We start from the raw sequence: 26,606 nt of genomic DNA on the forward strand, positions 1-26,606 counted from the left end.
ACATCTTAGAATTTTGATTAATCACAATTAATCATTTAATAAAAAAGGCTTTTTTAATCAACATTTTTCCCCCCAAAATTTGAAGAGCACCGTTTATGTGTTAATTCTTTTGGCACTTAATGTTATAAGGACATCTTCAAAATGTTTTGATCCACTGCACACGATCATCCTCCTCTTTTTCTAATCAGTTAATTACTTTCATAATTTAAAATGGAAAAAAATGACCCCAATATTTTGACATGAACAAACATTAATTAAATGCTTTACTTTAATGCATGTAAGTATGTTCATTGCTCAAACACAACCTGTGCTACCTTAAATGTAGCGATACGCTGTCAGGCTAAAGGATAATCTATGGTTAAAATCAATCAAGTGCGATTAATCTGCGTTAATTTATGATTAATGCAATTATTTTTTTGTGATTAATTAACTTTGACAGCACTAATGATTAGGCAAATATATGTCTTGTGAAAAAGCAGTAGAAAGTGGGAATTGATTGCCCTTTATGCAACTACAGTATAATAACTTCCACACTTCTGTGTGTCTGGTGGAATTTACGTTGATCTACAACAGTTGATCTGCAACTCTAAAATGAGTGTCTAGATAAAAAAAAAAAAAAAAAAAGTTTTGGGGGTGAAAAAAACATTAAAATTTTCTTTTTCTTTCTTTCTATCTTTTTTTTTTACAAACCCAGGAAAAAGGTGGAGGGTATCCTTGCAAAAACAAACAAATATTACAAAAATGTTGAGAAAAAGAAAGAAAGATAGAAAAAACAGCGAATATGCGAATTGCATCGACTATAGTCCGGGTCGTGTACTACCCTATACTCCTACATCAGGAGTATAGGCCTAATAATTTAGAATGATTTGCAGGGAAAACATACTGGTAATGGTATTTATTAATGCAAGAGAGCCCTTTGCACTGGAAAAAAACCCCATTATATTTATGATTATTTTGTTGTGTCTTCAAACCCCTTTGTTTTTGGGTTAGAATAGTGGATCTTTAATACATGCACAGAGAAATGTATTATGAAAAATTAAATATATTAAGTGTGCGTATTTTGCACATATGCATGTATTTTGTCCAAAACAAAAATAGCATTTTTATCATACATCTGGTTAAGAGTAGCAATGATGAAAAATGGTGGCTCCCTCAAGCATCTTTGAACATTAGCGGGGTCAAATTTTTGGGAAAGAGTGTTTTTCAGTGGTTTATAGATAAAGTGGTAAGCTATGTTAGCTAATTTATTTTTAATAAGATTTACTTTTAGGTTTTATGGTGTAATATGATCATTCTTACCCTGTTAGAGTATAAAGACGGCAAAGGTCAAAAAGGTCTCCTTACTTGACAGGTTCCCAAGATTCCCTTTCAAAGCCTCTGTGAATAGACTGAGCAATGGATGACTCCATCAGGTCCACGTAACGCACCACCAGGGGGGCATACAGGTCTTGCAGGTGTTTGTGGAACTTCCCATTGCAAAGGTTATCTGGTTAGAGAAAAATATAAATGTCATCTGTGAATGTTAACGCATATTTAATCAATCTATGATGGGTGTGCCTAATATTTGACATTCGTGAAATTTGAGTGTGCTATAACAGACATTTGGACCATGTCTCAGCCACTGGGCATGCAGGTGGGGGCGTGGTTGAAGACTGTGTTTTGGTACAATATTGTGCTTGTTAAGACTACTTGTTGACAGTCTGAGAATAAGAGACGTGTTCACAGTAGCGTGTGCTTCTTTATTAAAAAACAATGTGGTGCAACGGATCACAAAAATCACGGTTCGGATCGGATCACGGATTCGAGTTAAGGATCAGATCGTTTCTCGGATCAGCAAAAAAGAAAAAGAAAAAGATAAATAGTACATTTATTTTGTAAAACACATTTTCCATTCAATTAAAAAATAATAATACATTCAAAATGTGTAATATAACCGTGTAGGATTTAGTGTCTTCATTTATTTTGTATTTTTTTTCCCCCATTAAAAAAAAAAAAAAGTCTAATGTAGCTGTCAAGAAAAAGTGTGCGTGGGTGTGCGTGGGTGTGAGAGGGTGGAGCCAAATGCAGGGAGAAACAGCAGGGTGAGTAGGCGGGTCGCCAAGATGGGACTGGGCGAGAGGAGACTGGTTGCCATGACGGGACTGGGCGAGAGGAGACTGGTCATTATGACGGGACTGGGAGAGAGGAGACTTGTCGCCATGACGGGACTGGAAGAGAGGAGACTGGTCGTCATGACGGGACTGGACAAAAGGAGACTGGTCGCCAAGACTGGACGAGAGGAGGCGGCTGTTCAGTAACCAGAGGAAGGTTGGCTGTTCGAACCCCGCTCTCCCCAAGTCACGTGTCGTTGTGTCCTTGAGCAAGGCATTTTACACACATTGCCTCCAGTGCTAATCACGGCAGCCACGCTTCCGTCAGCCTGCCCCAGGGCAGCTCTAGCTACTTAAGCAGCTTACCTCACCACATTGTGAATGTGTGAGTGCATGAATAATGTATCAATTCCATTGTGGTGTATTTGAGTGTCTAGAAAAGCGCTATATAAATCTGATGCATTATTATTATTATTATCATTATTAACAGACTAAATACACCAACACTAATGAGACACACCTGGGGAACACAATAGGCTAAGGGCACTGATTTGTCACACACACTGGGAAGGAAAGAGACACACAAGTGGACATGATCAGACATAACGAGACAGGGGAAGCACTCAGGATCACATGACAAACACACCCAAAACATACAAAAACCCAACCCCTACAAAACCGAAATATGACAATAACCATTTAGGATTTAGTAACATAACTTTTAAGTACAATATGAGGCAGACACATTCTTATTTTTACATGGGTTATGTGTAAAGTAAAGTATTAATGGCTTAAAGTTGTGTTCCTATAATCTAAACACCTAAAATTTACAATTTGAGTCAATGAATGTTTTTCTTTTTTAATGGGCAAAAGTGTTTTATAAAATAAATGAAGACACAGTTCTAATTATGTTTAAAAAAAATAAATGAAAAGACCTCAACATGCAATTTAAGGCACATTCCCTTGTGGTGATGCTGGGCGCAACTACAATGTCAATCAACTACGATAAAGAAACGTTAAAAGGGAAGTCAAGCTAGCCATCAACCACGACGTGGGTGAACTTCAAAATAAAAGAGTAATAAGGCTATTTGCATTGCCGTGGATGTATTACTGTATTTGGTCAATTTTATTTTGAAGTTAGGCTTTGCGTGGTACGTTGAGTATGTTTTAGCTTCCTTGACATGTCAGAATGGTATAGACTGTATATATATATATATATATATATATATATATATATATATATATATATATACTGTATATATATATATGTTCAGAAAATAAGACAAAAACATCAGAGGAGGCTGGTGATGTGACTTTTGCATCTCTTCTCACAGGTGTGATACATTACTAAGCAGTCAAAATAAAAGAGTAATAAGGCTATTTGCATTGCCGTGGATGTATTACTGTATTTGGTCAATTTTATTTTGAAGTTAGGCTTTGCGTGGTGAGTATGTTTTAGCTTCCTTGACATGTCAGAATGGTATCGACTGTATATATATATATCTAAAAAAAAATACATATATATATATGTTCAGAAAAAAAGACAAAAACATCAGAGGAGGCTGGTGATGTGACTTTTGCATCTCTTCTCACAGGTGTGATACATTACTAAGCAGTTTGTGTCCAATCCAGGTTTGAGTTGTCAGGGTATTTCAAAATCGGAACCAATCACTTACACTTCCCCTCTCTGCCAGCTTCCAACTGGTAAAAAGACAACACTGACAAAGACCGCAGGAGATAAAATGGAGGCCAGTGTGTGCTAAAGTGATGGCTCACGGCTCCATGCAGTGTGCTTGCTTTTCCTCTCCCTCTCTCTCTTTGTTTTTCTCTCTCCCTCTGAGCATGTATGTGTTTGTGTGTGTTGGCATTGGAGTCAAGGTCAGCGATACACAGTAGGTGCAATGTTTGTTGTGTTCCGTGATTGCCACTCTCCCAATTAGCCACTTCAGCGGCTGTTGTCCACTTGGATGTGTTGTGTCCAGGAGTGTGTTTGCGGGGCTCGCCGCGACCCAAACACCACTGCTTTGGTCCTCATTAACTCCTTGAATGGCAACCTGATTTTGCTGCCTGTCTGGTACTAAGGCTATTTACTGCTACATAAGTGCATTGCTGAGGGGCCATGAGATGACCTTCTGTGGAAAAGATGTCTCCATCAAGTTACTTTGAGTAGAGTTTGTGTTTCCTGTGTGCGTGCTTCCGTAAACACAAGGACTTGTAGCTATGTCCGCCTGTATACATTTCAATTGCCATTTTCAGTAGTACAAAGTGGGGCCCAATTGAGGCACGACCAAATGAGCTGATTTGTAATGATCTTGGTTGCAACGAATGAGTGGATTACAATCTGACTTCTCCTTGACTCCCGGTTGACTAAAGGAAAAGGGTACACATTCCCCAGGGACAATTAGCACCCAACTGATTGCGTTGGAATTGTGAAGGGTGAAGTGTATCCTTTACAGGACCACAAACAGAGCCGTGGAGCTCCCTCAGGCAAGAATGCAGTTCATTATAGACTCCAGATTGCAGACCTGCAGCAACCGAAGTCAAGATGTCTTATCTTCAGTCAAACACACACACATTTGGATGAATACACATTTATCGTACGCATGTTGTTAACCCACGGAGGTATCAATAATTCCAGACCCCATGTAGACACATACTAGTAGGTCTGTCACTATACCAATTTTCAGGAGATATATTTTTCCAGAAATCATCACAATAAACATTTTTTTTTCTTGTATGCCACTGTTATATGTGTGATATTAGAGCAAAAAAATAATTAAAGTGCATCCATTTTAAGAACAATTACAGTGGCCTGCATCAAGTAATAAACTATAAATAGAAAAAATATATAATTTTCTACGTTAGTCATTCGCACCAAATACAATGTACAATTCCTTTTGTCCTATATGCTCCAGTTTTCCTGTACTCGCTATGTGCTTTTTATTAATTTATTTTAGGCTCCAGTGATTACATTTTTTAATCGTAATTAATCACATGACTTCAATAGTTAACTCGTGATTAATCGCAAATTTTATATTTGTTCTAAATATACAATAAAATGTACAATAAAATATAATTTTTCTAAGTTTTCATACTCTTGTTAACATAAAAGTATAAACAATTGTTAAACTAACAGTAATATGGCTCCATCTTGTAGTCATTGATACAGTAAATCCATAATAATTCATAAAATTGAGTTAAAATTAAAATATGTACTGTACTGTAAAAAATGAGTGTCATATTGATTTGTGTTGAGGTCATTTTTTCTGCCACTAGATGGCATAATTGCATTTGTAAGACATTGGTGACAGCTCAGTGCATTTTTTCCATATTACTACAAGTTATCTAATCTTAAACATGAAGTAACTTGTGGAATTCGGCACATTTTTTAATTTGTAAAATACAACAAGGCTCCAGTCACCACAAATATATGCATTGTTATTAAATTTATTACTGCTAATTTTGACGTGGATGTGTCAGCTGCTAAATAAAACACTCTATAAATAAATAAATAAATCTGCAGTGTATTTTAAACAGTATAGGATCAAATGAAATGCACTTTTTAATCAAATCCAGATTTTGCACACTTAAAAAATAAACACAACAAAACAAACCAACCAAAAAGATCTGGACAAGGATTTAAAAAAAAAATCTTGAAAGTACTTTAGATTTGGATCCGCTAGATGGTCATTGTTGCCAATGACTGAAATAAAAATGAAAAAAGTTACAATTATACAAACAAGGGGATCACAGCACCTTTCAGATGTGTATGAATTCCTTTTTTTTCATATTGCGTACTAAATCCAGTCCTATATTCTTTAGAACTAGGCGAGTGACTCATCTCATTTCCCCTGCGTCTACTCACAGTCCATCCTCAGGAAGTCATTGAGTAGTTGAAAGAGAGGGAAACTGTCCCAGCTGTCAGGGGGCTGCACCTCAAGAGCTGCGTCCATGTCAGACGAGTAAAGACACAGGAAGGTCTCTGCATGCTCCACCATCAGGTCGGACCACCATGCAAAGGCCTTCAGATGGAGTAGAGGAGACGAGTGAGAGGAGTTGGAGAAATAGGATGTATACACACCCTTACCACTAACAAAACCATATGATATTCACACTGACCTCAGCATGGTGCTCCTCATTCTGCTGTAGCACCTCGATTACGAGCTCAGCCAAGCGAATGGTGTCCTCCAATTTTTTGGCGGGAGTGGCTAATCGGCCAACATTCTCTGTTGCACAAAGGTTCAATTTTAGAGTCTCACCTGAAACTCAATATTCTGCTTCTTTGTCACAGGGTTATTTTCAGGTTTAATGCATGCAACCGATGCACGGGTTGCAAACACGCCCTTGAGATAAATAAGGAAATCATGTTCTTTGACATTTAGATTTTTACAAAAAGAACATGCATGTTATCCTGCCTACTGCCAGCAACTGGAGCTAGAAGGTTAAATGAATCACATATTTTTCATTTTGAGTAAGTTTGGTCTCAAATGATTTACTTTGATTCTCTCATGGACACATTTAAAAATATAGAGCATCAGCTTGCTCTAACTAGGGATGACTGTTTTTGTTTTTTTAGGGGTCTCAGGTGATTACATTTTTCAATCGTAATTTTTTCATTACTTCAAAAGTTAACTCACGATTAATCACACATTTTATATCTATTCTTAATGTACAATATTTGTTTCCATTTTTTTATACTCTTGTTAACATAAAAGTGGAAACAAATGTTAAATTAATAGAAATATGGCTGCATCTTTTATCTATTGATACAGTAATTTCATAATTCATAATAATGAGTTAAAACTAAAATGAGTGTGATATTGATTTGTGTTGTAATTTTCTGCCACTAGATGGTATAATTGCATTTGTAAGACATTGGCGAGTAACTAAATTCTGGACATTTTTAAAATTGTAAAATACAACTTGTCCCAAGTCTGCACAAACATTTGCATAATTTTTAAATTTATTACTGCTAAATTTTGACGTGAACGTGTCTGTAGTGTTGTAACTGGAATTCCCCCAATATAGGTTTTCCAAGTAAGGGCCCAGGGGCGGTCATTAATCGTATGTTGTTGTTTTTTTACTGACGTTAAAGGAAATTTAAAATAACTCCAAATTAACCCACAAATTTTGACACCCTTTTTTTTTTGTTGAAACAGTAATAGAGAGTTACAATTTAAAAATTAGACCTTACAAGACTAATATACCATTACTTGAGGTCCCAACTACTACAGTTTGAAGTAATTAAGTAGTAATATCCTGTTAGTAAAGCAATGTGTCACATCTCGGTCAGTGTGGCAGAAGACATCGACATCAACATTGAGAGAAAATGTGGTCGACATGAGGGATGAAAACAACATTCAACATTCATCATGCAGTAATGTCGTGAAATAGTGTTATATTAAAAATATACATTATTATCCGACTTACTTGTCTTTCATATTCGGAACTGGGCGGATTTCCCAATTCAGCTTTCACAGTTAGTTCATATTGATATGATCAAGCAAAATTTCCCAACTATGCAAATTAAAAATGTCATTCTTATGATGCTGTCGTTTAAGACTGCCCTGATGGGATGCATCTTACCATGTACAGTGAGTGGAATGAAATTATACCATGGCTAACACACACTGTATTTACTTCTAATTGGTTGATGCCTGGTAGCAATAACATTTTTTTCTTAAAAATTGCCAATCTTATCTTGCTTTACTTTTTCACGGCCATGGTATAAGCATGATAATGCACTCCAACGTATATTTGAGTGTGATGCCGAGCATCAATAAATATGACTTCCACATTATCCATTTGATCTATTGGGCCATTGGCTTGTGCATTATCATTTACAATCAAGTTGTGATGTGGGTAGGTGAAGTTGTATTGCATGGCCTGGATTCTGAACTATAAATATCACATTCAGTACTTGCCTTTGGGCCATTTCCTATTTTTGAATGAGCACAAAACAAATCTTGTAGTCAAAGTGTAAACATTAGCACATACAATGTTCAGGAAAGAGTGAGAGCAAATCTCAACATGTTAAATACATTATGACAGGATTATACACATAGTACACTCTAAAAACAGTTGGGTCAAAAATAACCCAACAATGGGTAAAAAATGGACCGATCCTCTACTTGGGTCAATTTGACCCAACTTTGAGTAAAAAGAAAAGAAAAAGATCTTTCAGTGTAAAACAAATCATAAATATTGGTCAAATCCTTTATTTGGCTCAAAAATGTGGGTCATGTTGTATAAAACAACCCAGAAAGTTGGGTCAAATTGACCCATAAAGTGGATTAGTCGATTTTTTATCCATAATTGGGTTACTTTTGACCCAACTGTTTCTAGAGTGTATAAAATGAACTTTTCTCCTCGATAAATAACATTTACTGTATACACAACCACATCACCAAACACTATTTTTTATGGGCTTGCATAGAGTACATACTGCACAGTATAGCACACATATTATTGTCTACCTTATTTCATTTTTCCAAGTGCGGCTCCATATCACTACACTGTAGGAAATTAACACTAGGGCCCGACCGACTAATCGACCGCCAATTATAATCGGCCGATTATTGCCCTTCAAACATCTGCCAAAGGAGTCAGCCAATTGGACCAAATGTACGATTATTTTCCCCTTAAAATGTTATAATCGAAGAAAAACAAATTTTCAGATGCTGTAAAAGTACCCCGAATGCACCATTTTGCTTGCATAGCATTAGCAACTAGCAAGTGTGTAGAGTATGTTATTGTGGTTATTCTGTTGTCCCTAACAGCCCAATTGGAGTTAACTTTAAAACTAAACACACAACAATAAGAATTACATTCACTGTATCTTTAAATTCAATAACATGCTTCGTTTTTAAAACATCGCTAGCCTAGCGCTAATGCAAAAAGCGAAGAGAGGAAGTGTTTTTCCTTCAAATAACGAATATCCACTCACAAATGCTGTGGGAACACATACCCACAGGCAAGATAACACAACGCAAAGTCACAAATTCTTCCCAATGTGTGAAAACTGACTTTTAATATAATTCAATCATAACTTTCTTCTGTACTCACTTTAAGTGTGAACATTATGGATGCATGGCACCACACTGCCCCCAAGAGGCTAAAACGTACAGGAACAGTCAGTATTTATTCTTAGTATTTTTTTCAGCTGCTATTATTTTAGTATATTCTATTCTTATTTCACTTTCTTATTGTTTTATTTTGTCATTGTCATTTCAAGTTATATTTAAAGCTGATATTTCAAGGGTTCAACAAATGTATTTTCTCAAAATTCAAGGATGCATACATACAAGGATTTTTTTTGTCTTAACACACATTTCCACATAACTCATAACACATAATTCCACAAAATACAATCCCCGAGGTCCCATGTTAGGCCAGTAAGTCCCAAGACTTGAAAAAATAACCCAAGATAAAATATATATAAAAGAGAAGGTTAATGCTTAGAATTAAAATGAGTAATAAAAATGCAAGAGGCTTGAATTTCACATAATATTAACAACATAATTTGTACTTGACGAAAACAATTTTGTTTAACTGTTCAAAGTGCAGGGATAAATAGGCATGACGCTACGATGACACTTTTAAGTAGTTGAGCAGCTTTAGTAGTTGAATAAATACTATAAATACTTTTGAATTCACAAATAATTTTAATCATGATTTAAATCTTAATCAAATAATCGTGACTGCTATATTTTCCCAGCCCAATTATGTACTCTTACCATATACAGTACAGCAATTGCAAACAAGAATGATTTTATTATTGACACATAAATCTGTACAATAACTTTGTATACTTCATGAAATTTGTTGATAAAGTCATACTATGTATGGACTTGTCATTCAAAGCAGAGGAAATCTTATTGGCAAAAGTTTGCGCGTAAGTGACACCATTTGAAAAGGAATGGGGAGGAAAATATTTATGTATTATATATATATATATATATATATATATATATATATATATATATATATATATATATATATACTGTATATATATATATATATATATATATATATATATATATATATTTATTTTTAATAATCAGCAAATTAATCTGCAATTGTTATTTTTCTTCTGCCCAAAATTGGTATTGGCCTAAAAAAAAATGCATATGGGTCTGGCCCTAATTAACACAAAAATGTCAATTAAAACTGACCAATATAATCTTTGAAAATGCAGAAATCAACTAAAGCACTGTCTAAAACCTTCCACCCAAAAACATACTTTTTTTTCATTGGAGTTGAATTGTTCATGTCAGGGTCACGCTTGTTCAGTCCACCCACTGTGGCATAGCTCAAGTGGTTCAGTGATGTTGTGGACAAGACAAGTAGCTGAGCGTTATTTGCCTGCAGGAGCTCAAGTCATGTTAACATGGCTGACAGCTCCAACAGAATGGGACTTCTGTACGCTTATAATGAGGACTTGTTAGGACATCCTACAGTAAAGTCTCTTAGAAGTCGCAATTTGGTAGCATAGTTTAGCTTGAATGATTGTATCTCTCTGTTTTTTTATCTCCTGTTTAATCTCTCCCTGTATGTAACCAGTCAACTTTTGCTTTTTCTTTTCTGGAATGCTTTAGTGTTCTACTAGCAAATAGGAAATGCCAAATGTACGTAAGAGTCCTAGCGGTCCAAATACTAGTGCCAGGAGAACATTTTTCAACACAAATTTTGGCTGATTCTACTTTAGCAGCCATGACAAGGCCTTAAATAACATTAAAACATTTTAGGGAAAAATAGGCATTCATAGTTGGACAAAACTATTCATGTGTGCAAAATCACACATGAAGTCATATGAAAGGCAGCACTTTTGACTTTTTCTTTAGTGTACTTCACAATACTCACTCAAAAGGAGGAGCAACCTCAACAAGAGGGTTTTAAGAGAAAACAAGCATGAGTTGAGAGGAAGAATAAACACTCAAGTTATGTGAAATAGGGCGAGTAACATTCAGGCTGGAAATACTTCAGCACAGCCATGTGCCTGGTTGGCGTGGTATTTATGATTAACACAAGTTAACTTCTATTTACACCCGTATGAAAGTATGAATGCTAAAAAATGTAATAGGTGTTGTGCTTTGTCATCTGTAAATAATGTATGTTTCTTGTGAATAATTTTCTGATGGTCACCGTATGGAAAAGTTTCATGTTGACCTGGGTAAGCAGGAGAGGCAGAGCCTCCCTGTCACCTCTGCATGTTAAGAGTAAAAACACACACAAACATTAACTTATTTTCCATTTTACTCACTTGACCCATGCTTTACATTGATTTTCTTTTTCAATACAATAATGTCAATGATTTCCTCATTAGAATTAGTTGAATTTGCGCATTTCCTGTTCAATTACATGGGTGAGAAATGAAACAGAGACATTGCACTTGAGTGCCTTTTAGATGCTTCCCTCCTCCAACCAAGGTTATTTTAGTCAAACTAACGAAAAAACTAAAAGTAAAATTCTAAAAACAATTTCGTTAAAAAAATAAAGTAAAAACGAAAACGCTTTTTAAAAAACGAAAACGAACTGAAATGATATTTTATGCTTACAAAACTAAAATTACAGCGAAAATGTCCTTAGTTTTAGTCTTTGGTTAATTAATTTAATACATGAGTCAGTTTAGTTTAATAGTTTTAGTTTAATACAGGATGATCTTTACGGCGACGTTTTAAGGCCACGTATAAATATATATTTTTTAGAGGGCAAGGGCAATTTTCAGAGAAAAAACTTTATTAAGTGGCAAATTTGCGAGAAAAATCGTGTAAATTTGCCAATTTCTAAAGTGGCAAATGTGTGACTTTATAAAGTGGCAAATTTGTGAGTTTATAAAGTGGCGGATTTGCGAGAGAAAAACTCTGAAATTTACGAGAAATACACGTAGCGTACTAGTCGGATGTTTGTGCCAATACTTTTCTGTCCGGTTTTCAAACAAGGAGAGAGTAATGGCTTTAACCATATCATGTTAAGCATTCGCACTTTGAAGCGTTGGGTACGGCCAGCGACAAAGATGCGTCGCTTTGCGAAGTTCCACACCCTGATGAGCAAGTATTTAAGTTAATTTCTAAAAATAAATATTTTACTTGTGCATTTATGTTTCCAGAATTATTATTTACACATTCTTACATTTTGGTATGTTTTTGTACAAGTAGCTAAGTTGATGTGTTGACTCTGCTGCTCTCCGTCATTCACTTGCATTTACCTAAAATATGCTAGCTTCTGATTGGTTAGTGTTAGTCAGCTGATAGGGGGTCAGGAAATGTTGTCCCTCTAGCTGCCGTGTAAAATTTAAATTAAGAATGAATCCGTGTCCATCTTGCCTTTTCATTTTATAAACAGTGTCCTATCAACCACCAACGAATCCTCACATTAGGCTATAGCTACGCTACGTGTATTTGTCGGAGTTTTTTTCTCGCACATTTGCCATTTTATAAACTAGCAAATTTGCCACTTTATAAACTTGCAAATTTACAAATTATTTTCTCGTAAATTTGCCACATTATGAAGTGGCAAATTTGCAAGTTTTTTTCTCGGGTTATTGCCCCCGCCCACTAAATTTTTTTTATTTATATTTGGCTCTAATACGCCGTCTTGGATTTTAAATGTGATTTTAAGTATATATGTTTTGATATTAACCGGAATAAGGACTTAATAAAACTAAGCATTAAACTAACAGAGCCACCCTAAAAACTAATTTAAACTAATTTAAAAAAAAATAAACTTAAAACAAACTTAAACAAAATAAAAACTAATTACAATGAAAATTCCAAAACTATAATAACCCTTCCTCCAACACACCTGATTTAAATGACCAGCTCATATGCAAGCTCCGCAGAAGCCTGGTAATTATGAATTGGCCATGCCGGCATTTGGCGGAAGCGCTCACACAAGAGACTTTGTTTGTTTGCCTTTATATCGCCAATATACAGACGCTCCCCTACTTACGAACATTCGAGTTACGAACAACGGTCCATACGAACATGTCTGCGCGTACAGTATGTCGAAAAATGTTCGGAAAATTAGATTTTGTATGCGCGCCTTTTTCCGAGTAGTGCTTCTTTCCGCCGCTAATACCGACGCTTGGCGCTGTGATAGCTCACCCAGCATTGGAGGCTCAGCAACGTGTCGAGGAGGAAGAGGAAGAAACGCCTGTCCCCATGAAGGAGGAAGTAACTTTTAAAGCCCATTCCAGCGACGACGAAGACCCTCTCATGATATAAAATCCTCCTCTTCCTCCTCCATCATCTCCTTAAGCATCGAGTACATCTTCCAAAAGTAAGTTAAACTTCATTTTATTTATCTTATTACGTACATGTACATACTGTGTGTGTCTCTCGCTCTCTCTCTCTAACATACTGTCACACCGCGGTGAGGGTGTCTTGTCATTTCCTGTTTTATTGTGAAAAGTCTGACTCCTCTCGTTTCAGGTCACTTGCCCTTCCTCGTGTGGTGTCTGTGTCAACCCTGATCCCTGATTGTTTCCACCTGTTCCCCATTACCCTCATGTGTTAAATAGTCTGCGTTTTCCCTGTCTTGTGCCGAAGTGTTTTCGTTTGAGCCACTGAAGCCTGCCATAGACCACAGCCTTGATACCCAATTGCCTTGTTGCCTTTATTGCCTTGTCTCGTGAGAGAACCTTTGTTTGTAATTTTGTATAGCTTAGTTTTGTTTAGTCATAGAGTGATTTTTGTTTTTGAATATAGTTTTGAACTTCCTCCCTTTTGGAGCGCTTTCAGTTAATGTTTGTATAGTCTTTATTTTTTCCCTCTCATTGAAGAGCTTTTGTTTTGTTAATTAAAAGCTGCTTTACCCTCCACCTCTTCCTCTGCGTCTGAGTCCAAAAATCGCCTCGTTGTGTCACATACGTAGTACAGTACAGCACTGTACGTATTCTCTCCATTTTATTAAATGTTTTTTTCAGTACAAACCAATACAGGTTACTTATACAAGCCTTAAACATACTTATATAAACCTTCAATATACTTATATAGGCTTTAAACATAAATACAAAATATAACAATATAACAAAATATAGCGCTGAAGCAAGTAGGGGAGCGCCTGTACGTGTTTAATCACACATGTTCTGCACATGCTGACCATTACGATTAAGCCTCGGCTGGTTGAGGTTGTGCAGACCTCGCCGCCATCTTGAACCAGGAGTCCACATTCATCTCTTCTATTCACTCGTATTTTAGGTAATTGGTAATTGTTTTTGGCTCCAATAAATGAATCATAACTCGTCAAATTATTTCAAGATTTTGACACAGATTGGTTTGCTAGAAACATCAAACATGTAGTTATGATGTGGATCATTTTATAATGGAGGCTTTTATCACTATTAAATATAAAGGTGAGGAGCAAATCCTTTTTAATAATAATAAAAAAGAGCAGATAAAGTCAATAAAAAACAGCAACAACAAACTTGACCTTATATCAAATATTAATTTGTTGCCCTTGCTAACACATTGTTGAACAGTGTGGAATTGATTGAAGCATAATTAAAAGCTTTAAACTAACCTTCTATTTTGGGTTCAAACTTTAATTTCCAACTCCAGTGCCTCAACAGTCATGAACACTGATGTAGACCGATGTTAATGGAGTTCAACAATGGATGCTCTACTATATAAACTGTTCCCTCGTTAATTGCGTGGGGGTAACATTCCAAAAAATAGCTGCAATAGGCGAAATCCGTAAAGTACAGGTTGGCCTTAGTTTTTTTCTTGGGATTACGCTATGGATTATAGGTTGCGTTCAAAAATTGTGTGGCGTGACCTCTGCCTCCAACATCACAAGAAGACGACGAACATCCGCTTAATTACTACTACTACAAAAAAAACTTTGTTGTAACTTTGTTTCATCGTCCTTGTGAGGGGCAGGCAGAGCGCGCACCGCTCACATTAACATCTGTACTGCCTGACACTGGGCTGTGGGGCACTCCATGTTTTGGAGCACTCTCAATAACGATTAGATTTCATGCATTTACACATCTCAGTCATATTAAGGTATTTCCATGTATTATAGAGTCTGTTTGCCATATGTAAACATTCAGAATGCAACAACTTAAGCAGAGGTGGCAAATCCAGGTCCAGAAAATAAAAAACCTGCCACAGTTTGGTTTTTACCACTGATGCTAGCTAGCTCTCTCCCTAGAAGGTAAACAAGCACCATGGGAGCTAGCTAGCTAGCACCTGTGGCTAAAACCACTTTCTGGAGCTGGATTTGCCACCTCTGAATTTAAGGCAACCTATTTTCTGGCCAGGGTTAAGATAACAATAAAGGCAGAATAGACATATCATCATGTTAAAAAAAAAGAAAAAAGTAGGGATGCAAGATAATATCGGCGGCCGGTAATTATTGGCAATTATCGACCAATTTGACGTCATACAGATAAACCAGATAATAAAGAAATCCGCCGATAATAATTGACTTGCCACGTTGGTCCATCTGTTGTGGTTGTGGCTTGAGTTGTGCCCAACTCCTCAACCCCTCCCCTCTCCTATGGTAGTGCTACATATTTGTGACATCATAATGCACGCGACATCATGGCATCATGGCCGTTGCCAGTGTGGACTTTGTTTACTGTGTCTCCCCAAAATGTTACCCTCACAGTTTTTTGATGCATTTTTAAAACATGACTGTTTTGTTTTGGCAAACTCAGAACGAGTTACTGGTTGTCTTTGAAGCAGAGATATCCATAAAATTCAGTTTCATGATGCTTTACACAATGTTTCAATGTATTTGTAGTATGTTCGACTTATAGTAGGACTCAAAAGTATATTTGTATTCAAGTTAATTTTGCAAACAAATTAACGGCTTACATATTGATTATCGACATCTACACTTTCTAAATTATGGTTTATCGAAATGGGTTGAAAATAGCATTATCGTGCATCCCTTAAAAGAAAAGAAAAACAATAGCGAAGAACAGAGAACACAAAGAACCTCAATCAATTGTGAGACAATCTAGTATTGAACAATGCAGCAAATACCAAAAGAAGTTGTAATTTACAGAATGAATAACAACATTGTTAGATGTTGACGTGACTAGAAACCAGCACTGTACTTACTTTCTGAATAAAACATTGTTTAATTAATGGCCAAGTTGCTGCACGCAAGATGACTCTTAAGAGACCCCAAACTCGTTAAAGACTGCAGTATGTTTTTGTCCTCTTGAGTGTATCATGATCTTAGACACGGAAGCAGATACACATAAGCAAAGTAAAAATGCATTCAAGTTGCAGACAGACAATGTGCTTTTGGGCAGTACAGGAAAAAGAAAAACAGCTCAGAGGCAGATTGTGCAGGAAAGCTGTCAAGAAATTGACAAGTACACATTTTCAGACAGAAACAAAAGACTTAAAACAACACCGTAAGCCTACTTGTGGTAGCTGTGCATGCTGGTTGCAAGAGAAACATGAAGGTAGAGGATGAGGCTGGGAAATGAGGTAACTACTCACGAATGGTTAAATCCATCACTTGAGACGCCAAGCAGAAGACAGGATGCTCATACATCTCTCTCTTTTTCCCTACAGAGAAAGAGGGAGGATACCGAAGCATGCGAGAGGCTCGGGTCAGAGAGGATGGCCATAGTGTCACCAGGGTTCGACCAAGGTTTTTCTAAACCATTTATAAGGTATGTAAATTGCTGAATTGCATATTTTAAATTTCAGTCTAATTTGCCTTGCAGGGTTAAATATACCATCAATTTGAGATCGCCTTCCACCCCCGAGTTCGTGTGACATTTACCCATTACACATTTCACTCACATTAAGGCATTTATGGTCATTATTATATATATTATTATTTGTTTTAGTGGATTGTATATACGGGGAGTCCTCGAGTTACGGACAAGTTCCGTTTCTACACTGGCAATGTAACCCAAATTTTGAATTAAGTTGGATTTCACAGTTAAAGTCGATATTTACATCAAAATACTTTGTGCAGTAATTTTTTAAAACATATATGCGCGACCTGGAAGAGCAGGAATATTACGTGTTTGACATTCATTGCTGATGGACGGCAGAGCGGAGCAAATTCAAACTTAAACACGGAAATGTGAGACGCCTGATGGCAAGCCGACCTGCTGATGGGCGTCCGTTGCTGGAGGTAACAACAACACAACTTAAAATTACTTTAAAATGGCGTGATTACAGTGGGACGAGGAACGGGCGCTGTAAAGTCGTAACGACGTAGGTCACATACGAGGTAGCTCGAGGCCTCTCTGTACATATAAATTGCATAGATTTCATTTTATACTTCTGAAACTGTTTAAAAATAAGTAAGGCAGAATCGGGCATTTGCGCTGCTGTGGTAGTGAACACAACAGGCCATTCAAAGCCGCTCCTCTCATTTCTTTTAAATTCAGCGCAGCGGAGGTGCACAATATACAAGGACATCCGCTAAGTAACTTTATAAGGCAATACAAGAAGATATCAACATGGAATGCGGAAGATGTAAATTCAGCCTTGGACTGTGAGGTAGCCCACCCCTGATCATGTGACGTGCACGTAATTATTACAAAGACATACATTTAAAATAATATATATATTTTTATGATGTCTTCTAAAGAAAACCTGCTCTAACAAAAATATGAGCTGCCACAACAGAGCGTCATTGGGTTTTGTTTATTGGTCTTCCTGTTGTTAAAAGCACCATGGAGTGAGCAGCAAGTACCAATAGATGATGAGAAGGGAGGGGTGAGTATGATCATCAGTGAGCAAGGCCAAGGGAAGGGAGCATCTATTCAGCTGTAAGAATGACCAAATAGAGATAGAGCCAATGTAGAACTCAGCTGAAAGAGAAGCCGAGGCATGGTGGAAGCCAGCAAAGAGAATAGTGGGAAATTGAATGCATTTTTACTTACTATTCATTTGTAGCTATTTAGATATAGTCAGAGGGAGCATACAAACTGTGTAAGGCATTTGTCATTAAAAACAAACACATAACGTACAGTATAGAATTGGAGCGACTGTGAAAAAAGAATGTAAACAACATCATAATAATAATAATATGGATTATTAGAATAGGTCTTCATCAATTTCACTTGCCTTGAAACTGAAAAAATAAATAAATCCACAAACCGTTTCAGGCGCTCCCGTAATGACTTTTCAAAAATATATCTATCAGTCTAGTCTGCTCATTACATCTGAGTCAAAAATGGCTTTACTGAATAAGGAAAGAGTTTCCATTAGTTAAGGTACAGTAGTGTCCATATTGCAACAGTAGTGACACACCACATTGGTAGCAATGAGGTATGAGTACCTTACCTTCCAGTTTAGCGTACTCTGACAGGCGCTGGTAATTCACCAACGCTGCTTGCTCCAGACACTTACGGATCACAGCTTTGACTTCTTCTTGTGGAACCGGGGTGACAACATCTTTCATCAGAACCTTAAAGGAAGGAAATATTTTTTTTATTGTCTGTATACCAATGAACATCATCACGTATCGAGACACTTGGGGCTCTATTTTTGTGTCTGGTGCAAGTTCAGCGTGCCACACGGTCTAAATCTGCACCAAGGCGGGTTAGACCGGGTGTTAGTAATTTTGCAGACGAGGGAGTATAAGCCGGTTTAAAAAAGGGTGATGTGGCACGCTCAGGTCTAGCATGGAGATATCTCTATGCGGAAAAGGACACAGCAATCCATGCATGACCATCAATGGCAGTGAATGAAGAATGAGATTCCTATCACCGCTGGTGACTTATTGAATACATCCATGGACTTCAATCACACTTTTAAGCTTAAGGCACCCAAAGGGGTCGCAGCACTGATTCCCACCACCTGTGTGCTGATGATAATAAATGAATGAATGATACAATCCAACTGATTTATAAATCAACAGTTGACAAAAGTGCTGTACACAAGTCAATATAAAAAGGCACAAAATAGGCAACAACACAAAAAGAGAACAATTATAAAATAAAAGGCACAGAAAATTAAACATAGAAACTAAAGTTAGTAAAAACAATAAAATAATAAAACAGTAAAAGGCACAGACGTTAAACATAAAAACTATCAATAATAATAATAACAATAATAATAATAATAATAAATCGACAACAGCTACAACACCAACAACCAATAATAATATAACGGGGGCTGTGGACCGGTGGGGTGCCTGCAGTGCCCCGTCCTGCTGCGTTGGGGTGGGGGGCGCACCTGCTCCTGGGTTTGCTCTCCGGCCGGTGGCCCCTGCGGGGCCCGGGGGTTGCCCCTTGGCGCTGCCGTGGCCTGGGGGGCCCTGAGGTGTTGCGCTTGCTCTGTCCTGGCAGGGGTCGACGGCTCCGCTCTTTGGTGGAGATTTTCATGCATGCCAGCACCACACCAGCATATCGAATCTCAGACACAATCTGCTTCTTCCTCTGGTCGTTGAATCGGTGGAGGCTGGTGTCTGTGGATCTCACTCTGCTTCATCTGTCCTTCCTTCCTTTCCTCAGTCTCTCCTTTGGTCTCTTGAGGTCTCTCTGATTTGTTGGAATTTGGATGTTTCTGGGGTTGGTGAAGGACACTGGTTGGTGGCCCGGTGGGTAGTGTCTGGTCGATGCTGGATTTCACTTTCCTTTCTTTGGTCCTTCCTCGGGTATCCTGACGGCCTCACGGCTCTGGCTGGGTTCTGAAGTGTTCGGTTTAGGTGAACGGTATGGGATTTTTTAATAGGTTTTAGGTGAACTAATGAATACACACTCACACACACGCACATACACATTCTCACCCACATACAAAATAAAAATTAATGTAAAAAAAAAAAAAAAAGAGCAATGATGATGACATGTCAAATCGGTAATGAACAATACTGACCTCTCAAGAAAAAAAGAAAAAAATATCCCGCTGTCTCTTATTGACGTATTGTTGTCATTGTTGTACTTGTCACGTCGCAGAAAGCGGCGTGTTGCTCTTATTTTTGACCATCCATTTCTGGTTTTATTTTGAAAGAACTAACCATCACTCTCACTCCAGGTCACTTGCCCTTCCTTCTGCCATGCTCAATCCCGGTTCTTGATTGCTTCCACCTGTCTCCAATTATCCACCTAATAAATAGACTGCATCAGCCACTTCCCAGTGCTGAAGTGTCCACCGTCCTGCCTCGCCTCGCCTCGCCTCGCCTCGCCTCGCCTCGCCTCGCCTCGCCTCGCCTCGCCTTACCTTGTCTTACTTTGCTCCTGTGCCTTGTTTTTGTGCCCTTTCCCCTCCTGAGTGGAGTGCCTTTAATTGCCTTTTTTTAGTTTTGTAAATAAACTGCTGCCATTGAGGCAGACCTACTCCCTGCGCTTAGGTCCTCCCTTCCTCGCTGTGTCAGTACTCTGCTGTTTAAAACATCTTAGAGTGTCCAAATAAGCACTACACAAATTTAATGAATTATTTATTATTAGTAGTAGTATTATCATTATTATTATTAATTTATTAAAATCTATAATAATAATAATAATATTTCAGTGTACCAAGGGTGTTTCCTTTGATATGCACCCAGCCCACCTGGCAATTTGGTTTTAAAGTAGACTAAACTTTACGCTTGCTGGAACCACGTCTACTTTAAGTTTTAGCACAGGGAGAGTAACACATGTTACACTCAGACAAATTCTGAGCTTCACAGATAAAAAAGGGCTGTTTTTATTTACCCAAATACTTAACTCTTTGACTGCCAAAAACGTTAAATAACGTTTAGTAAAATCCTACGGAGGCGCGCCAAAGATGATAAAAGACGTTCACCAAATTTTTTTGGGGAAACGGGTGGAGGAAAGCCTTGGCCAGCTGTGCTGAAAGTATCAAGCAGATCTAGTTAGTATAATGCCTATTTTTGGCCCCTAGATGGCAGCGATAACTGTCTTTGGATAAGATTGGGTAGGCGTCAGTAGAAGACGTGAGGCGCAGCTAGAGTGTTGAGGGGACAATGGCTGAGGAAGCCATAATGGCGACCGGTTGCAAGCAGCTCACGCTTGAGCATTTTTTTCAAAGACGAAAAACATCGACCAATGCTAAAGAGCACATTGATGACGACGATGATGATGATGGTGACTCCGAGGTTGACGCCGAAGTTGGAAGGGTTGACGCGGCGGCTATGGTCACGTCATAAAGCCTCACCGGCTAGCGATGCTAACGCCGGAAAACGCGGAGCACAACCGAGCACTTCTGCTCAGGCGTACGTTCAATCGGACGACGAGTCCAATGCATATTCATCGGAGGAGTGGGTACAGTCTGATTACGGAGAAGACACTGGTTCTGGACTACGATGCCACCATGAATGGAGTGGATACGATGGATCAGAACATCTCTTACCACCCGGTATAGGAACAGAAGGACATGAGGAAGCCAGACGTAACACCACCGTAATGTCACCGTATCATGATCCTGAGAGTAGACTTGATGGCAACATGGCCAAACACACACTGCAGTATATACTTGCTATTCCCCGGAAAAAAAAAAAGGCCAGCAAGAAAGTGTATCGTCTGCACGCGAAGGAGCCATCGCAGTGAAACTAATCTGTTGTGCAAATCCTGCTGCGTCCCCTTGCACACAGGGGAGTGTTACAAAAAGAAAAACTGTATTTGAAACATCCACACAATTGTAAATAGTACCACGGTTGCACACATTTGTAAATAGTTTGCCAAATGTTGTCAAATTGTTACACTGTTGAATGTAAATAAACGGATTTTGCTATCAAAAAACACTTTTTCATTGTTGGTGGTAGTGTTTTACAGAAGTAAAGCACTGTTTAGGTGTTTGTGGCATCATTCATGGAAAAAAAAAAGGTGTCAAATTCACTAGAGTGCATGAAATAATATTGTTTCACAAAAAGCTTGATTTCTCCGTATTTTGTTTGGGTGAAACTAACCATTTTCTATTGTTGATTACTGAAAAACGAAATAAGGTAGAAACAAACTTTTTTTTCTGATGAAAGATGAGAGTCCAATCTTTCATTTGGTAGTATGTGTGTTTCGATTGTCCAAACACAAGGTCTGTGGACCTTGAAAGATCAGTCAAAATGCTTAAATCGGCTGGCACCCACAGCATCCCTTTTTCGAAAACGTCTGGCAGTCAAAGAGTTAATGGTAAAATACGTTCATTTGGCACTGGGTACAAATCATGAAGATGTTGACACTTGTGCCTCAGAGACTGCAGAAAATGGTAGTATGAATCGTTAAGATTTCCTGTGAATCACACAAGAGTACTGCAAAGCTCAGAAGACTTCAGCCTATCTCTCCAGACAGAGAGGATACACCAGAAAATGCAAACCCCTCAAAAATGATGGCAGAAAGCTTTATGGACTGATCAGACAAGGACGAACCATTCCCGAAGTGGTGGAAAAGCTAAGGCATTGGAAAAGAAAGGCTCTGCGCATAATTCAAATATACAGTTTAAGCTCATTTGTGAAGCCTTGAAAGATCAGTCAAAATGCTTAAATCGTCTGGCACCCACGGCATCCCTTTTCTGAAAACGTCCGGCAGTCAAAAAGTTAAAAAAAACGTCATCTTAAAGCTGTAATTTTACAAATACTGTCATACTTCAATATTTTTTGTTAACAGTGCTAATAACCGTCAGAATCGAATGGTGGCTCATGCCCAAACCTCACACATGTCCACACATCTTAGAATTTGAAAACCAACTGTCTACCCACTGCATCAAACACAGATGTGGTATAGTTTAGATGACTTTCAGCCACCAAATTGTCAGAAACCCCAGTCGGGCACAGGTCAGAAGACCCTCACTCATTACGCCGGAACGCCCAGTTTAGAGCATGTCAGCCAAATTCCCAAACAGGTGAAGAGAAAATCAGAATACACCATCATTTCTGCACGTGCGGTCGGTCCACAAAAATAGAATCCTAAGTCATTACTTAAATGGAACACTAATCGAAATTTGAAAGTAGTGTACTCCAGCTATTTGTGAGGGATTAGGAACAAACCCGACCGTGAATAACAACTTCAAAGCAATTTAAAAAAATGACATGCTACAAAAGCAGGAGTGTTTGGACCAACCTCTGATTGTAACGTGTCGTTTACTTTTGTCCATAAATAAGTGATTAGGATGTCATTATTGAATAATTCAAGGAAATAATAGTTTGATGAAAGTCCATAAAGTACTTTAATTCATTCAAACCCCAAAACGTCTAAATATGTTTAATACTACATAAACGTATTAATACATGTTTTTTTTTAAATGTTTTTAATTTTAGAGCATACAGAAGGATTTTATACAGCTTCTGACATGAAGAGGTTGCCTAAAGCAATGGAAGTTATAACAAAAAAAAAAAAACGGCCAGCAGGTGACAGCAGAGTATAAGAGATCAGCCAGGGCCATGTTGCAACAAGCTCTTTTTGCCAGTGTTTTCAACAGGTTTGTGAATAATGATTAAAGTTAGCTATATTTTGATGCTAATTGCAGCAAAACCGAGACAGATACAAATATACTTTTTTTTACTGATGAATGAAGAGACTCTAATCTTTCTTTTGTTTTTATAACAATAGAACACAATATTCTGTGGACCTTGCAAAATCAGTCAAAATCCAGTCGAACAGCCGAGAGCAAACGGGGTTGCTTCAGTGAAAATGGCTGGGAGTGAATGAGTTAAAAAGATAAACATAAAGAGGGTAGCAGTTTATAACTAAAAAGTTAAAACAAACATTATAATCTTAGCACTGCACATTTAAATAACCAATCCTGTAGTGTTACAAATCACTTACCCTTTCAAGCAAAGATAGAGTTGCTTTCAATGCACCATCTGGTCGTCCAAATGGAAAGCAATACCTTTTTGAGATAGTGTAGCATGTGGTTAATCACACTTGCCTTAGGTTTTACATGAGCACTTTTTGGTATTTCTTACCTGAAATGTGTAATCTGGTTTTCTAATAGCACTCGAAGCCTTTCTTTGATCTCCTCAAAACGCTCCTTTTCCTCTACGGTTACCGTACCAATTCCATCCGGTCTGAAACATGACAGAAGAAGTTTAAGAACAACATTGTCAATCATTTATTGGCGCTTAACATTATAATCATTGGAGGGATCCTTAATAACATTATTCCAAAATTAGTATTTGCTTATATTTCATTGGGCTCCATGCAAGAAGCTCTCGAAGATGCTATCTACTTTGTCATATACTATCTGAAATATGACATCGTTTTAACATGAAGTTCTATTTCAATATCACTAAATAGGGCTTGTCAAGCAGGTGTGCATCTGCGAGTATGTGCATCTGGACTGTGTTTATCCTATGTGACATGGTTGGGCCTGGCTGGAGTGTGAGCAGAGTGCATGTGACAGGAGAGGCGCTGGACTGGTGGCTGTGACAGTATGATGAGGAGCAGGAGACATGACACACCCTCTATCCATCACCCCCTGCCGACCCCCACCTCTTTTTGACATGTCCTTTCGGTGGACAACGGGAATCTGCGCACGGGTTTAGTAGAGTGTGTTGCTAAAACACATTGGAGTGTTTCATTAGTGTGCTGTTTGATATCAAAGAGCACAAGCACGCTTAGCATCAAGTATCATTTAATCCGAACAGCCCCTCTTCAACTTGCATGAACATTTCAAGAGACTGTCATTGCCACCTGTAGGCCTGCACTGATAACATTTGAGGGGAAGGCTCAAAGTGAAAGGCTTTGAATTTGTAAAGCAATTGCTTTCACTGACACTAGAAAAAAAATGTCATTGTTGTTTCATTTGTATTTCTTTACAATAGAAGGTGTTGGTTAATAACCATCACAGTAATAGGTCATTGTTTTTTGGGGGGAAATTTTATGTATCATAAGTACAAATGGTATCGGCACTTGAAATCGGTATCTGCGAGTGCTGAAGATTTGAGTATCTGTATCAGTATCAGTCTCCAAAAAAGTGGTATCGAACATCCCTAGCAATATATGCTATCAAATTAGCTACAATACAAACTACTAAATACATACATTGTCATTTCTTAGTTTTCTTTGTTTTGTGGCAAGGCTAGCAAACGTGATGGTGTGTCATAATGACACAATTACACAATAATAAACTGCCTCACCTTTCACACAAAGGCAAGAATTATAAGAGGTGCATTTCACTCTAATTAGGACTTTTATTCCAGCAGCAGCAGCAACAAATTGTTGTTTGTCAGATCCCTCATGTTTGCATAACCTGGTGACCTCACAGTTTCAATGAAGACAAGTAAATGAGCCAGCAGTGACAAACAGACACAAGCAACAAATAAATCCAGGTAATAATTTTTTTAACAAACAGGTTTAATCTTGTGAAACTGTAGTAATTAAGACCACTTAAATCAAAGCACAATGTGCATTAGTCTACTTAAAAATCTGAACATGTTTTCATACACAGTAAATTCTTGTTATTTTGATACCAGGAAAATGTGAAAAGTAATTGTATGTACCAAATATATATTTTTTATTAATTTATTTGATGCTGCATAAAATTTTAGATAAACTTATCTTGATAAAATCTCTGAAAAAAATCCATAACTTATTGAACTAAATTGATATTACTCCGGCAAAAAATGCCAAGTGTATGTTTGGTATGTAAAAAAAATTATTTTCTGCAACACAACCTTAACACGCTTACTGTTTTTGTAATATCCATCCATCCATTTTCTTAACCGCTTGTCCTCACAAGGGTCGCGGGGAGCGCTGGAGCCTATCCCAGCTGGCTTCAGGCAGTAGGTGGGGTACACCCTGAACTGGTTGCCAGCCAATCGCAGGGCACACAGAGACGAACAACCAACCACACTCACAATCACACCTATGGACAATTTGGAGTGTTCAATCAACCTGCCATGCCTGTCTTTGGAATGTGCGAGGAAACCGGAGCACCCGGAGAAAACCCACGCAAGCACGGGGAGAAAATGCAAACTCCACCCAGGAAGGCCGAAGACCGGACTCAATCTCACGTCCTCTGCACTGGGAGGCGGACTTGCTAACCAGTCAGCCACTCTGCCGCCTTTTTGTAATATATTCTTTTTATTTTATTTATTTATTTATTTTACAAAAAACTGTACAAATTAGCTTTCACACTTGTTGGATTACTAGCAACAGAAATGGTATTTACCTGATATTTAGACATGTCATTAGGTCGTGCATTTATGATATCTTTAACAGACTATTCAAACAGACATGACACAATTCTGGACGCAAGTCAAGTAGTGACACTGTGGCAAGCGCCTGAGAAACTGCATCAACATCTCTTGACCAGCAGGCTACTTGGGAAGTTATGGGTTTGGATGGGGGTTGGTCTGGTTGAGTGAGGTGTGTGGCTTTTTTGTGTGGGGATGCGCAGCAATGTCTCGGGCAGGGATGCTCAGCCATCATAAGTGACAACTTGTCAACCTGTCATGCCTCTGCCTCAAGGCAATATGGACCAACTGGCGAGGCCTCTCCTGACACACTTGATGTGTGTGGATGTCACTGTTTTGGATAATTTATTCAAAGATAAACATGAAGGCATATCATTACTTTTAACACTATCACCATCACATTTGTTTGAAAAAATCAATACATACTGAGAAGTCCATGCTCTTAGAGTAAACGATTCG

General features: G+C 37.9%; 1 protein-coding gene across 4 annotated transcripts in view; it reads right to left on the bottom strand.

Moving 5' to 3' along the window:
• cadpsa (Ca2+-dependent activator protein for secretion a) overlaps positions 1–26,606 on the bottom strand; it is a 186,908-nt gene that overhangs the window by 50,408 nt on the left and 109,894 nt on the right. For 2 of the 4 annotated variants that reach the window (XM_077572524.1, XM_077572521.1), the window contains 7 exons: positions 23,916–24,017; positions 23,776–23,839; positions 18,362–18,485; positions 16,553–16,621; positions 6,210–6,316; positions 5,956–6,112; positions 1,345–1,486 (listed from right to left, as the gene is read on the bottom strand). In XM_077572524.1, the coding sequence (XP_077428650.1) occupies positions 1,345–1,486; positions 5,956–6,112; positions 6,210–6,316; positions 16,553–16,621; positions 18,362–18,485; positions 23,776–23,839; positions 23,916–24,017 (765 nt within the window). The remainder of the gene's footprint in view (positions 1–1,344; positions 1,487–5,955; positions 6,113–6,209; positions 6,317–16,552; positions 16,622–18,361; positions 18,486–23,775; positions 23,840–23,915; positions 24,018–26,606) is intronic. The other 2 variants (XM_077572525.1, XM_077572522.1) reach the window with 1 other exon arrangement.

Source organism: Vanacampus margaritifer, chromosome 8 (assembly GCF_051991255.1).
Source record: "Vanacampus margaritifer isolate UIUO_Vmar chromosome 8, RoL_Vmar_1.0, whole genome shotgun sequence".
NCBI lineage: Eukaryota > Metazoa > Chordata > Actinopteri > Syngnathiformes > Syngnathidae > Vanacampus > Vanacampus margaritifer.